The sequence below is a fragment of the Hyperolius riggenbachi genome, chromosome 1 (genome assembly GCF_040937935.1).
Source record: "Hyperolius riggenbachi isolate aHypRig1 chromosome 1, aHypRig1.pri, whole genome shotgun sequence".
In the NCBI taxonomy this organism is placed as follows: domain Eukaryota; kingdom Metazoa; phylum Chordata; class Amphibia; order Anura; family Hyperoliidae; genus Hyperolius; species Hyperolius riggenbachi.
Genome location: NC_090646.1, coordinates 318,122,755 through 318,138,135, shown reverse-complemented (window position 1 = coordinate 318,138,135; position 15,381 = coordinate 318,122,755). Strand labels below are relative to the sequence as shown.

The 15,381-nt window shown below is 42.1% G+C and overlaps 1 protein-coding gene across 1 annotated transcript in view; it reads right to left on the bottom strand.

Moving 5' to 3' along the window:
* POLR2B (RNA polymerase II subunit B) overlaps positions 1-15,381 on the bottom strand; it is a 470,934-nt gene that overhangs the window by 293,283 nt on the left and 162,270 nt on the right. The window contains exon 8 of the mRNA XM_068233836.1: positions 3,550-3,661. Coding sequence (XP_068089937.1) covers positions 3,550-3,661 — 112 coding nt within the window. The remainder of the gene's footprint in view (positions 1-3,549; positions 3,662-15,381) is intronic.

Sequence of the window (15,381 nt, the reverse complement as noted above, 5' to 3'; positions counted from 1 at the left end):
GCAGGGACCTTTGCATTATCAGATATTGCAAGGCCCAAAACCAATTGTCATGATCACTAAATGCACCTTAACAAAGGGCTAAAGCGTTTTTAAAAATGCTTGGGGATAGAAAACTGCTTGGGTAATGTATTTCAATGGGATGGTGCACACCAGAGCGGCTCGTTTTTTCCACAAACGCAACTCAGGTCCTGCAGCATTTTGTAGATTTCTGAGGCGTTTATGCCTCAATGTTAAAGTATAGGAGAGTGGAAAACCGCTCTGGAAAACGCTAGATCAGAGCGGTTTTCCAGGCCTTTTTGTTACAGAAGCTGTTCAGTAACAGCTTTACTGTAACAATATCTGTAATCTGCTACACAAAAACCCTCGAAAAACCGCTAGGCATGTTAGAAAACCTCTAAACATGCCTAGAATCGCTCTGAAATCTGCTTCAAAAACATCTAGCGCGTTGCGGATCTGCTAGCGGTTTTTGGTGTGCACTGGGCCAAAGAGCATGTCTTAGAAGTGGCTGCAGATAGAGCCTCCTGATACATTTAAAGCGACAGCACGTGTAGGGTCCTTTGCATTATCATTAATTGCAATCGATGAGTGACTTTCCTGAGTTTAGTAATAACCTAAATGTGCATAATTCCTATTAGGGCTGGGGCACACCGAGCGGCTTTTTGAGCGTTTATGCAGCCGCTTGCATTTCAATGGGGGTGTGCACACCACAGCGGGAGGCGTTTTGCAGAAACTAATACTCCCAGGGTGAGGCATTTTTTTGGGATTGCGGAGACGTTTCTACCTCAAAGTTAAGTATAGGAAAAACGCAAACCGCTCTGAAAAACGGCAGATCAGAGCGGTTTGCCTGGCGGTTTTGTTACAGAAGCTGTTCAGTAACAGCTTTACTGTAACAATATATGAAATGTACTACACTGAAATCCGCAGCAACAATCCGCAGAACGCCTCAGAAAAATAAAAAAAAGCGTTTAAAAATCTGCTAGCATTTTGCGGATCTGCTAGTGGGTTTTGGTGTGCCCCAGGCCTGAGAAATGAAATTATGTCCATTTTGTTAATTTAAATAACTTGGTTTCTGTAGAAAACATGAAATTACGAAATTTTGCAAGAGCGACGAATGCGATGAAACCCCGACGCTGTTCCCACAATGTGTATGTACGTAATATGTAAGTGCGCGTTTACACACTACCTGTCCTGTGTTGCGGGTGCCCGTCTGTCTTCTGTTGCTCTTCTATAAGCTGCATAAACCACGCTGGCGTGCTATGCGGCAAGCAGAAGAGTGTTGGAAAATGCACGGGCACAGTAACACAGGACAGGTAATGTATAAATGCACACTTACTGTACACATTACACACACACATACATATGTACACAGCGGAGAGGCGGTGGACAAGGTGGGCTCGGCCAATTCCCAAGATTTCATGCTGAAATCGATCGGAAATCGGTCTGTGGTGTATAGGCAGCTGACAGATGTGTACCTAGCATTAAGGCAGCCATATCGCTAGCAATGATGGGCAGATTCGACCAAGAGACAAAACCCTCTCTAAGCGATATGGCTACATTAATGCTAGGTACACACGTTGCAATTTTCTGACAGATTTTTCTGTCGATCGATTATTTCCAGCATGTCCAATCTGATTTCTGATCAATTTCCCATTCACTTCTATGGAAAATCCATCAGAAATCCGATCAGACATGTCAGAAATAATCGATGACTGTAAATCGGCAGATAATTGCATCATGTGTACCTAGCATTAGTTGTCAGTCTTTCAAGACTGAAGAAAAAAACTTTTTTTCTGGACAGAAAATTTACAGTGCTGAGTGGACCCCCTGTAGTGTAGGGGGTTGGGGAGGAGGAGGAGGATTGTGCTAAAGGTATGTCTTTACAAAGGGAGAGGTCAACACACACAGACAAATGACTGCAGAAGGGGTAACAAATAAGCAGAAACCTGCATTTGTCAGAATGTGTTGTTTACTATGGGTAGCTGTGCAGCCTTGCAGCCCCCACCTCTCCCATATCAGTGTTTTACTCACTTCATCCCAGCTGGAAGTCCTCCCTTATCAGCTCTTCCTACAGCCCTCCATTTCAGTAGCTCTGTCTCTGCTCTGCCTCTACCTGCCATGTGCATTCACCCAAGATGCAGGCAGACTGGACAGAGATAACACAGAGATTGCAGGAGAGCTGTAGGAAGTGTGTGCTGAAAACACAGGGCTTCCAGCTCTGATGAAGTTCATTACACATAACACATACCAGCTGATCTGCAGGACGTGGAGCTCAGAGTGGCAGCACAGATTCAGGGGGGCAGAGAGGAGGACTATCTGTCACAGCAGCAGAGGCTGCAAAATCGGCTGCTTCTGCCTCCCCTCGTGCACAACTGCACATGTCCTTCCTTGATGACGGTGAGGACAACAGTTTTTTCTCTCTCCCAACTACTGCTGGTGATGTCACTACCCAGAGGGCAGTGCGCACAGCTAATTTATACATCCGTGGATGAAACTCATGGAGGGGGCGTGGCTTAGCATTTAAAGGTTAAATTCCAGCAAAATGCTGGCTTTATATGAGGAAATACTGTGGTTTCCCCTATAAATTAGGTATGGCTATCTGCTGGCAATGAGTTGTCTTTGATGTTACAGTACCTCTTTAATTAATAAACAAATTGCAAATATCTATCAGTGAGTGAAAGTAAAAGCAAGAAGGGTACTTATCCGTTAGCCGGGCGCATCCTCTAGGTGGCGACAAAACTCCACCAGAGTTACATCTTTCCCTACTATCCATGTCGGCCTGGAGGGGGAATAGTAATTAGCGCCACCTGCCGGATGCGCCCGGCTAACGGATAAGTACCGCAAGAAGTTTTAAATTAGGATGATACCATTTATTGGCTAACTAAAAATGTAAGTGAAAGCAAGGGATCAGGTAGACAAAAATTGTTATAGCTCAATTAATTTTATTAAGTTTAACCACTTCTTGTAAAATAACTGTCTATAAACGTTCTATTTGGGCAAGTTTAGGGCAAATAAGACATTTATGTAATGGTTTATTCTACCAAAGTGCACGCACACCAGTAGAGCGCAAGTGCATTTATACCCTTCAGCCCATGGCATGAAGAGGTTAAACACTATATGATACATTTACATAGTCATTGAACATTTGGTGCATGCCTAATTCCTACTAGAATTTTCTACATAATTTGCTAAACATCATTTTACCTCTAGGTTTAAAGCGGAACTGAAAAACAAAGAGTTTCCCTAACCTGGGACTTCTGCCAGCCCCTTGTAGCCCAATCTGTCCCACGCTGGTACTTCATGATCCTCCGTTCTCCCGCCTCCAGCTAGCTTTGGTTCAGTCGACTTTTAAGTTGATGGGCCACTGCGCTTGCACAGCCTTGTTCGCGTTCCCGTCCGCATTAGCATCCTGTGAAGGACGCTATTGAGGATTGGAGCGCGAGCAAAGCTACATGTGCAATGGATCCACAGAATCCACATGGTCTGACAACAATTGGGAACACAGTCTAATACATCAGACTTGTTATTAACTAAACAGATTAAAAAGTTTACCTCTGACACAATGATATCCATTTGGCGACGAAGTTTCCTAAGTGTGTTCATCAGTTGTTCTGGATCCTTATGTATTCCAACCCAGCATCCATTCACAAATATTTTTGTAGCACTGTGCAGAAAAGCAGAAACATATTGGCTATTTAGATTACATTACATTTGGTCCTACCAATTTTCTGCTCCAACAGCAATTAAGACAGAAAGATAAGGGATAACAGAAATAGGAGAACTGCAGACAGAAAGATACAATAATACAATACAATAACATTTGTAAAGCGCTTTTCTCCCATAGGACTCAAAGCGCATAGCTGTGTCTCAGATTAATACAGGGTTTCAGGCTGGGTTGTGTTACAGAGGAGATAGTCAGATGTTCATGAATGCCAGACTGAAAAGGTAGGTTTTCAGTTTAGACTTAAATGTTTCCAGGGATGGGGCTGTCCTGATTGGGTGTGGCAGGGAGTTCCAAAGTGTAGGGGCAGCATGACAAAAGGCTCTGTCTCCAAAGGTTTTCAGGTGGACTCTGGGGGTGACCAAGGTGTTACGTCCTTTTGATCTAAGATTGTGGGGGGTGTGATGTAGTTGCAACAAGTCCTTCAGGTATCCAGGGCCCAGATTGTGCAAGGATTTGAATGTCAGTAAGCCAATCTTAAACAGAATTCTCCATTTTATCGGTAGCCAGTGGAGTGAGCTCAGGGTTGGTGTTATGTGGCAATGGCGGGGTTGGCTCGTTAACAGCCTTGCGGCGGCATTCTGTACTAATTGCAGGCGGCGTAAGTCTTTCTTATGCAGGCCTGTGTAGAGGACGTTGCAGTAGTCTAACCTTGATGTGACGAAGGCATGAACTAGGGTTGGAAGATCCTCTGAAGGAATTAGGTGTTTAATCCTTGCAATATTCCTTAGGTGAAAGAAGGAATGTTTCACAACAGCTGAGATTTGATTCCTGAAGCTTAATTTCCCATCAATCAGTACTCCCAGGCTGCGCACACAGTCTGAGTTGTTCAGGTCTGAGCTCCCTATCCTTAGTGGTGTTGGTTGAGACTGGAGCTGCTTTGCTGTTGAGCCCTGGCCCTTGATAACAAGAACCTCAGTTTTGTCAGCATTAAGTTTTAGCCAATTATTATTCATCCACTCCTGAAGCTCAGCTAAGCATGCGTTTATTTGTGGAGTAGGGTCTGTGACGTCAGGTTTGAATGACAAATATAGCTGGGTGTCATCAGCATAGCAATGATATGTCAGGCCATGTTTTTGTATGATTTCTCCAAGTGGCAGCATGTATATGGTGAACAGTAAAGGGGATAATATTGCGCCCTGAGGTACACCGTATTTTAGTGGTACAGGGTTGGAGAGGAAGGGCCCTAAGGCTACCCTTTGTGTTCTGCCAGCCAGGAAGGAGTTGAACCACCGGAGAACAATGTCATCTATGCCACAGTACTCTTGTAGCCTGTTGAGTAAGATTTCATGATCGACTGTGTCAAAAGCCGCTGAGAGGTCGAGCAAAATCAGGATGGAACATTGACCCTTGTCTCTTGCAATGAGCAGATCATTGCAAATCTGGGTGAGGGCTGTTTCACAGCTGTGATATTTCCTGAAGCCAGATTGAAGAGGGTCAAGGATGTTGTTTCTGGAGAGCCTGGCTTCAAGTTGGAGGTAGACAGCCTTTTCAATAACTTTTCCCAGAAAGGGGAGGTTTGAGACAGGTCTGTAGCTGTTTAAAGCATCTGGGTCTAAGGATGGTTTCTTGAGTACAGGCCTGACGATTGCTTCTTTCAGAGTAGAGGGAAACCACCCTTCTTGTAAGGAGCCGTTAACTATTTTGTGGAATGCCGGTGTAAATAGTTCAGGGCATTTCAACATGAACTTAGTGGGGCCAGGGTCCAGATCGCAGGTAGTCTGGCGAAGGTTTGAGAGGATATCCAAGATGTCTTTTTCAGTGATTACCTTAAAATCAGACCATGGTGGTAGGCTATTTTTGCACCTGTTATATGGCTCTGCATGGGTTTCTGGGGCTGTGAATTGAATGGCAGATCGTATGGAGGAGACTTTGTCTGAGAAGAAGTGGGCAAAATTCTCGCACAGTTCATGTGAAGGTCTGATGCTGGATTTCCTACAAGATGGATTGCAGAGACTGTCAACCGTGCGGAAGAGTTGGGCAGGTCTGTTGGCTGCATTTGCAATTTCGTGAGACAGGAATAAGGACTTCTTTTTGTTAATCATCGTTTGATATTTTTTCAGGTGAGCAATTAGGGAAAGTTTGTCATCAGGAGACTGATGTTTGCGCCACCTTCGTTCCAGTCTGCGTCCCTGTTTCTTTAGTTCCTTTATAGAGTTGTCAAACCAGCGAGCATGATGTAATGGTGCGGAACGTTTAATCTTTAAGGGAGCTATGGCGTCAAAAGCGGCTGAGACATCGTGGTTATATTTAAGGACCATGGATTCAAGGCCGAAGTTGTGATCTGTCAGTCCACCTAGATTGAGGCTGTTCTGAAGGTGTTGGGGTGTCAAACCTTTCAAGGAACGATATTTTATTAGTTCTTTCACTTGGTGTTTTGTAGCCGGTGCTGTAAAGGAGAAGTGGACAGTGTGGTGGTCTGACCAAACTACTGGATCAATTTCCACATTGGATATTAGGAGTTCTGAATGGAAAATGAGGTCCAAAGTGTGTCCTTTTTTGTGGGTAGGGAGGTTGACGGCTTGAGAGAAGCCCAGTTCATTCATGGAGAGAAGTAGCTTAGTTCCAAATTGGGAAGAGTGTGTATCGACCCGTGCGTTAAAGTCTCCAAGAATTATCCACCTAGGGTGTAAAAGGGAAAGAGGCGCCCTGATATAATAAAAGCATCTAAAATCAGCTTAAAATCGAAAAGTGATATGAGGTAGCTTACCTCAATGACGAAACCTCTGTAGTTAATACAAGGGATTTTTATTAGCACAGGCAACGCGTTTCGCGGGTCTCAGCCCGCTTCATCAGGCCAGTAAAAGTGCCAAATAGAAAAGATCATCTAGCATAGGGAGCCTCTCAGAGAGGGCGCCTCTTTCCCTTTTACGTGCTAAGTATACCCCCGAACACATCCTGTCCGAGGGGAGGTGGCAGACCACCAGTGGAGTCCCCACAGTGGACTCTGTCCCCTTTTTTCCACTAAGAGAGCGACCATCCTCCTGGTTCTGGCTAGGACCACCCCGAGTGGAGTCGGGTTTATTGTCTCCACCTGCTTCCTGTGGTTGGTTGCCCCAAGCAACCTCCCTTTGTGAGTAGTGCTTTTAATTTATTTTCTTTTATTGTGGTCATTGACATATTGCACTACTGGGCTCCCGTTTTTTGTCTCCTGTGACTTTTTCTACAGGGTGTTCATCCACCCCTACTACAAAATTATCCACCTAGGGTGTTTCAGTGTTATGCAAGATACAAGTTCTGCTATTTCCTTGGGAGATAATATTTTCTGTTTAACTTTATTCAACTCCTTGGGCTTGATGTACGAAAGGCCAGTACATTTGCTGAGTGCAGGCATCAAAGAGCTGTTGACTTTTACCTGCAAACCGAATTCACACAAAGTGTGAAAAAAGTGTAAGGCTCTGTTCCCACTAGAGCTGAGAATGGACTTTTTGTCCACTTTCCACTCATAGCAGAGCGGAAAGTGAACGGCTTCCTTGGTTGTATAGTGTTAACATCTATCTAAAAGAACAGATTACGGTTCGTGGCCTAAGGAACTTGGCTAAACCATACACACACGCAAAAGACATTGACTTCATGTTGGGGTGGGAAGCTCTAAAAACACACCCAAGAGCTTATTAAATACTTGAGAGATCACGGAAAACAATATACTGAAAAAAATTAGGAATAAAGGCTTGTACACAAGTGCAACATGGACACAACCACACGACAAACATGACAAACCACACAACCTGACGAACCACACGACCTGTATGTCCACACGCCTAGACGACTAAACAACCAACTCAATTAACATACTGGGCACGCAAGAGGAACGGACTACACATTCAAAACAAGTACAAGTCTTTCAACAAATTGTACACATGCACCAACTGCATAATATCAGACCAACATGGATCCGACAGTTGGATTGGGCAAACCGCCTCTTATCAGTTGCTCGTCAAGTTGTTTGCACGCGTCCAACAGACTAAAGTCAGATGATAATCAGGCTGCAGCTTGGTTCATGTGTACTTAGCTTAAAGGAAACCAGAGATGAAACGCTTTGGCACAAAATAAACTATCCCCTAAAAGATTTTACAAAATAAATATTATACCTGTTTTTTTCGGCGCTCTGGAGTGCTGTTTTTGCGTTTGTTTGTTTTACTAAAACTCCATGCAAAACACAGTTCATCAGACAAGCATATTATTTAGTGGGCTGTGTGTAAAATGAAATCACCATTTGTAAAACCTCATGGCTTAAAAAAAAGTTTTTCAATATACCCTTACATTAGCAGCTCCTCCCATCTCATCACAGCTCTGTGATGCTGCAAATATACAGAACAGGAAAGCGGAGCCAGAAGAGGGCAGGCTTGGGCTTGAAAAGACATCAGTGAAGACAGACTCAGTCCGACTGAGCAAAGCCAGACTGAATGCTCAGTCGGGATTTGATCAGGACCGATAACAAGCAGGCTGACCAGTGAAGGATGAAACAGAAAGCAGGGTAGTTGCTTTCTCTATGGTAAAATACATGAGAGTGCTTTGTCTCTGGTACACTTTAAGCTGGTGGACCAACAAAAAGTGATTGTTGATTTGTCTGGCCACCCAGATTTTGTAAAGTTTCTAAAAGAGAGTCTAAATTACAAACTAAGACAACTTTATACAGAGAAGACATCAAACAGAAAAAAATGAAAGGAATGTATTCATGTCAGTTAGGATTTTAAACTAGGCCTCGTATATAACTGGGCAGACAAGCAAAATCAGGGGACCCAACCAACACACAAAACAGACACCCCCACTGAAAGTGATATGATATTCCCTCAGGGAGCAAGTCTAACAACTCCACAAGTTACTAGTCAGACAAACAACCTAAGAACAAGCCACACAGTAATAAAAAGAATAGAGTGGGGAGTTTTTTTTTTTAGGACAAATAAAGAGAAGGATATTCAAACTGCACTAGTTATTGTCCTATTAATGAAATATATTGTGACCACAAGAAGGCCAATAAAATCAATAGTGAAACTAACTTTTTTTTTTTTTTTTACAAAAAATCAACCAACAAATATCTTACACATTAAAAATGGTCTATCTTACTGCAGTTGATCATTGCTGTTACTACAAATGATATGCATTAAATAGGATGCTAAGAGGTGATGTTAAGTCACATTGACATCCACACTGTACAATCACACGCACTGCAGTAAAAAAAGAAAAAAAAAAGTGTCTGCAAAAAAATATAAAAATTAAAATAAAAATAAAATTGGGGGTAAAACTGTAAAAACTAAAATCTTAAAAAAGTTAAAAATTACAGCAAATGTATTTGTCACTCAATGGATAGTAGTGTTGAAAGATGCGGTCTCTAATTACATCCAAACCTTGACTTTTGTGCCCGCTTGCAAATTTAAAGCATTTGAATGGATAAAAGATACCCTCCTTTTTACAAGGAAATTAGCACTTAAAAAAATGTTTGGATCGAAAAAAAAAGCCAAAGATAAGAAAAAGCCAAAGATAAGAAAACCACTAAGATTGAAAGGGAGGCACTTGAAGCCATGGAGGCCTTGCTTAGGGAGGAGACAGAGGGGATACCTATCCTAGTCTCCGCCCCCCCCAACCGCCCCCGGCCCAGTAGTTTAACCGCTTCATCCCGCGGGTTTGTTGTCCCCTTATGGACGAGAGGACCTTTTACATTTTAGCGCTTTTATTCCCGAATAACTTTTTCACTGCTAAGTATTACTTTATACTAAATGCATTTTAATGGAAATAATATGGAAAAAAAATCATTATTTCTCAGTTTTCGTCCATTAGAGTTTTATTGCAACATTTAAATGATATCCCTTGTACAATGTATGGTGGAAATAAAAGGTGCATTTTTTCAGCTTTACATCCATCACTAATTTCAAGCACATAATTTAATAATAATATACCCTTGATATACATATTAAAAAAAATTACTCCACAATGTCTGTAGATGAAACTTTACTATTTGAACACAAGGGGCTTGATTCACAAAAGAGTGCTAACTGTTAGCACTGCCGTTTTCGCGTGAATTTTCGCGTTCGCGAGCAACTAATTGTTTTCGCGCGCAAACGCAAATTTTTGTGCGAAATAGTTACCGTTTCCGCGCAAAAATTTGCACCGCGCCTCAAAAACGATTTTGCACGAAAATGTTTCATTGCGCGCGAACGGGAAAATTCACACAAAAACGGCCGTGCTAACAGTTAGCACTCTTTTGTGAATCAAGCCCTAGATGTCCTGGCACATTATTTTCTATTGCATACTTATAGTACACTAAATAGGAAGTAATGCGTAGCTGTGTTACTTCGGAAGTGACACAAGCATCTCATTGATGCCGGCAATCACCGGGACCTGAGGGGAGATGAATGAATGAGAATGAAGTTCCCATTCATTAATCTAATGATCAGCGGCAGGAACGAGCGCGTGGGAGGGAGCACGGTGGCACGATCGGTACTATATCTGACAATGATCACTGTTTTTAGTTTCAAACATCTCTTTATTGAAATATTCAGTAGTCAACGAAGAGAAAATTGCAGAGCTTCAAACAGATTTTGCAACAAGATACAAATCCAAAAAGTAAACAACAGGATAAGCAATTCAACGTAAGTCATCCAACAAGAAAATGGACAGTGGAATAATGCTCAGACCAATCGGTCAGGCCTGATATTAAGTTACCAATGGTTCCACAAATGTTAGGGTACAACAAAAGGTACAGTAGAAATGTCAAAAGTAAAAGATAAGTGAGAGGTTGTCATGGAGAACCTAGAGAGTGAGGACATTGCAATGTGTTGGGTCAAAATGAAAGAGCACACCTAGAGAACTGGGTATATTAAAGGAATACTTAAGGGAAACAAAAAAAATGACATTTACTCACCCGGGGCATCCCTCAGCCCCCTGAAGCTGGAAGGTGCCCTTGCAGCTCCGGTCCGATTGTCCTGTCCCCGCCGGCGGCTACTTCTGGGTTCGGCGACAGCCGCCGACAGGCTGGGAAAGCGGCTGATTTTCCGCGTTCCCACTCGCTATATGCTGCTATAGCGTATATAGCTACAGGACGATCGTAGCGGGGCTGCGAGGGCACCATCCAGCTTCAGGGGGCTGAGGGATGCCCCGGGTGAGTAAATGTCATTTTTTTTGTTTCCCTTAAGTATTCCGTTAAGTAGACTATGTCAATAGTGAAGAGAGTGTGGGTTGCTCATGTCTCTATAATCAATCCAAGGGGACCACGTTGCAAGGAAGATTTCCAGTTTAGAAATCAGTTTCAGAAATAATGGTACAGTCAATTCTATTAATAACTGGCATAAGCGAGAGGCGTTTTGAGCGCCAGTTAGCTGCAATATGTGTTTTAGCAGTGTTTGCTATGTGTTGCATAAGCCTATGCTCTGAGTGTCGAAGTGCTGCCAGTTTACGCCTTTAAGAGGAGAGCCCAAGGGTTTTTAGTAATCTTGCGGGTAAGAACTTGGGTGATAGGTTGGGTCATTTTATTCCAAAAAGTAGAGGATTTACGACACGACCACCAGATGTGGAGAACGATTCCCCCGATAGGGCACCTCCTAAAGCAGCAATCCGAAAACTTTAGAGTCAAAGTATGCAACCTAGAAGGCGTTAAGTAGGTGCGGAACCTAGTAGGACTTAAGTAAGTGCGGTGTTAGTGACACTTCCAGATGGGTGCTATAGAGACTTTCGTTGGCTAAAGTTTCAAAACACCCCATCCATATTTCATAGTTCGATGTAAAATTAGGGTCTGAAGGGGGGGTCTGAATTAGGGTCTGAAGGGGGTTGATTTTGGTCTGTATATTGAAGAAAAATCAAACTCTTGCGAAGTAGGTCTTGATAACATATGGTTTCAAAGGAGGTTCTTTTTAATTCTGTTGGTCTTGGGGCAAGTGAAGTAAAATAATGAGTGATAAGCATGGTTCGAAACAGCTCGCTACCTGGTATTTGGTATTCTGAAAGAAGTGGGTGAAGAGAGGGTGTCTTGCCATTAATGGAGAAGTCCTGAAGACGAGTTAGGTTTTTAGAAGACCACCAGGAGAACACTTTATGGTCAATACCACTGAAATGTGGCCCACTGCGTTTATTTTCTGCCAAAATGTTGCCCACATTGCATTATTTTCTGGTGAAATGTTGCCCACATCGCATAATTTTCTGATGAAATGTGGCCCATTGCGATTATTTTCTGCTGAAATGTGGCCCTCTGAAAGGTTAGCCATCACTGCTGTAGGGTAACATGCTTCTCTCCTTGCACTCGATTGATAATAAATGCTTATCTTTCCAACAACTCATACAAAACTGCAGAAATGTCTATTCAGCAACAGCTGACACATAAAGGATTATTTTATAAGCCTTAACTTAGGGCGATACATTTTAATAAGAAATATGTTTGAGTTTAAAAATGAAACTTGTTTACAGCAGTTTGGTTGTGATGTGGTTGACTGGTGATTCAAGTTGATACAGTCGGGCAGGAGGCATGGTGCAAAACACTAGAGTATTATGACAAGAATGCAAGTTACTTACTAACACTTACTTACCAGGTCACAATTAGTGTAACATACTCCTCTCATAATTAATAACCTAAACTACCGCTATACTATCTATCCCTATTATAAAAGTAGATGAGATACAACCTACGATCCTTACCCAGAGGGCTAATATGTATGAGCTCTATCATTATAACAGCCAAACGTAAATAACAGTCATTGCTTGATCTGGGCACCGGAGTGCAGTGTTACCTAACAACTCCTGTTACATTCCACATACTGCATGAGTGGACTGAATCTTTCTAACCCAAGGGGAGAGTGAGGTCCTCATTGAGGACTGGATCAACTTGACCAGCTCACATTACATCCTCAGCTGTTATATAATGCTAAGAACATCGAGCATAGCCCAATCATTCAATGGGTGGAGGTCTTTTCATCCTGATAGTGAAGAATATACATTTTATTCCCCTCCTCATGATACATGGTCTCGACTTGACTACTTTTTATTATCCCAAGACATTATGTCTCAGATTACATCTATAGAGATTTTGGACTTGGTGATATCTGACCACGTGCCAGTTCAATTAGTTTTCTCTCCTTCCATCCCAAGAGGGTTAGACTTTATCTGGCGATTTCCTTCCTTCCTATATGAAGATGAAGGCTTTGCAAATTTACTCCAACAATGGTGGTGGGACTACAGGGAAGACAACAAAGCACATTTAAAGGATATATTCCTATTCTGGGAAGCAGCCAAACCTACGTTAAGGGGAAAAATTATTAGTTATCTGGCCATCTATCACTGAGGCTGAAATTTATGCTACTATTGAAAATCTCATGAATGGCAAGGCACCGGGTCCGGATGGACTATCATCTGAATTTTTTAAATTGCTCTGCCAGGATTTGGTGCCATACCTGATGTCATTATTTAATAAGATTTTGAAGGAGGGAAGGTATCCGTTGTCAGCAAACATGGCCTATATTAAACTGTTACCTAAGGCGGGTAAGTATTCACTGTTGCCCGGCTCTCATCGCCCTATATCGCTAATCAATCAAGATGTAAAAATACTTTCGAAAATAATGGCAGAACACCTAGCTGGTTTTCTAACTAAACTGGTTAGTCCCAACCAAGTAGGATTCGTTAGAAATCTTTCAGCAATTTCCAATATTCGTAAGTTGCTTTTGGTCCAGGCCAATCCCAGTACATGTAAGAACTATGCTATATTAATGATTGACGCTGAAAAAGCATTTGATAATGTGTCCTGGGACTGGCTGGACGGGGTCTTGGACAAAATGAAAATATTCTGAGCAATACAGAACCTAATCTACGCTATGCACTCTAGCCCTTGTGCTCGTGTTTATACCCCTGGCTTCCTCTCGGACCCTTTTATACTTGAGGAGAGAACAAGACAGGGTTGCCCATTGTCACCTCTGCTCTTTAATCTTGCTCTAGAGCCCATGACTTATTTGGAATCTACCATTCCTGGTCTAGACATTGGTGGCTATAGGGTTTTACAGGCCATGTTTGCTGACGACATTTTGCTGTTTTTACAGGATCCTGCAACTCAACTGGAACAGATATTAAAGTTGATTGGCGATATAGGTGATACGAGTGGATTTAGAGTCAATGTTTCAAAGTGCGAACTGATGTATTTGTCTACTACGGCCCCCAAAATTAGTTTGACTCACCTTCCGGTGAAACTTTGCTCTCAGGTAACTTATTTGGGAATTAAATTCCATAAAGATCCCTTGGTATTGTACTCTAGGAATTATCAACCCCTGATAGCTGACATTAAACGCCAACTTATTAACTGGGAAAACCTGCCCATTAATTTAATGGGTCGAGCTTCCTTAATAAAGTCGGTATCTTTTTGCCAGACTTCTCTATCCCTTGCAGACAATCCCCTTACTTTTAAGATGTTAGCGACATCTTTTTCTTGACTGAACTAAAGAAAGACCCGAAGAAACTTACTTTTAAGACACTCAGATGTGAAAGACCTTTTTAAGGCATTTTCCCAATTTCTCTGGAAAAGGGGCAAAGCAAGAATAGCTCTCTCCAAGTTACAACTACCCAAATCTTTGGGAGGCCTAGCAATACCCGACATCAGAAGGTACAATATAGCCGGTCTCACCCGGCATGTACGGGACTGGATAAATTCTACATGTATCTATTCTAATTATGACCTCGAATCTTCATACGCAGAACCATGGTCTTTAGCCAGTCTGTTACATATGTCACATAAAAACCTTCCATTGAAATTTAAGAATAATAAAATTTTTAATGATACCATAATAACTTGGAGAGAGCTCTGCAAACGTTCAATATGCCTTATTTAATCTCAAAATATAAGCCACTTTATGGACTACCTGAATTCCCAGAAAGCCTGGCCCATGGAGGCTTTTTCGATTGGCGAGATAGAGGGATACGGTGTTTAGGACAGACGCTAGACCTAAATTCAGACAAATTGTTAGCCTTCTCGGCCATTAGATCTAAATTGCATATCCCTTGCCACCACTTTTTATACTATGGTCAGTTGAGATCGTTTGTGGAAAGTAAGGGAGAGCAGTTTAAAAAAATAGCCACTATAAACTGCTTAGACAAGTTCCTAGCACCACACGTACCTAAAATATCATGGTCTATCATCCAGACAGACCTACAACAATTGTCCGCTCCTAGAAGAGCAGCTAACAATCTATCTTTATCAACCAAGATCCTTGAGGGATATAAAACAGTCCACAAGTTAATTATTGGGGAAAACTGGAGGGAATCTCATCTTAAATTTATACACAAAGCGAAATTCACGTTCAACATTAAATATAAAAAACCCCCAGCTTCCTACACGCCAAAATGCCCTAAATGCTCTTATCCGGATGCAGATTTATTCCACTGTGTTTGGAGTTGCCCAGTAGTAACTGATTTCTGGAAGAGAGTGCTACTTTATATCAAACAAATGTCCAAGATACAGCTAGAACCACATCCTTTGCTGTTATTATTCAATTATGAAGAACCGGTTGTGGGGGTAGAGGTCCTAATTAAAGCGAGAAAGGTAATCTTTAATAAATGGATTTACGCAAGTATGCCATCAATTTGGGATGTGAAAGAGGAACTTATGCACCTACACCATTTGGATAGATTTGAAGTGATTATTCATAAAGACAAAAAAAGTCCTTTTTCAAGGAATGGAAACCTTTCATTTTGAA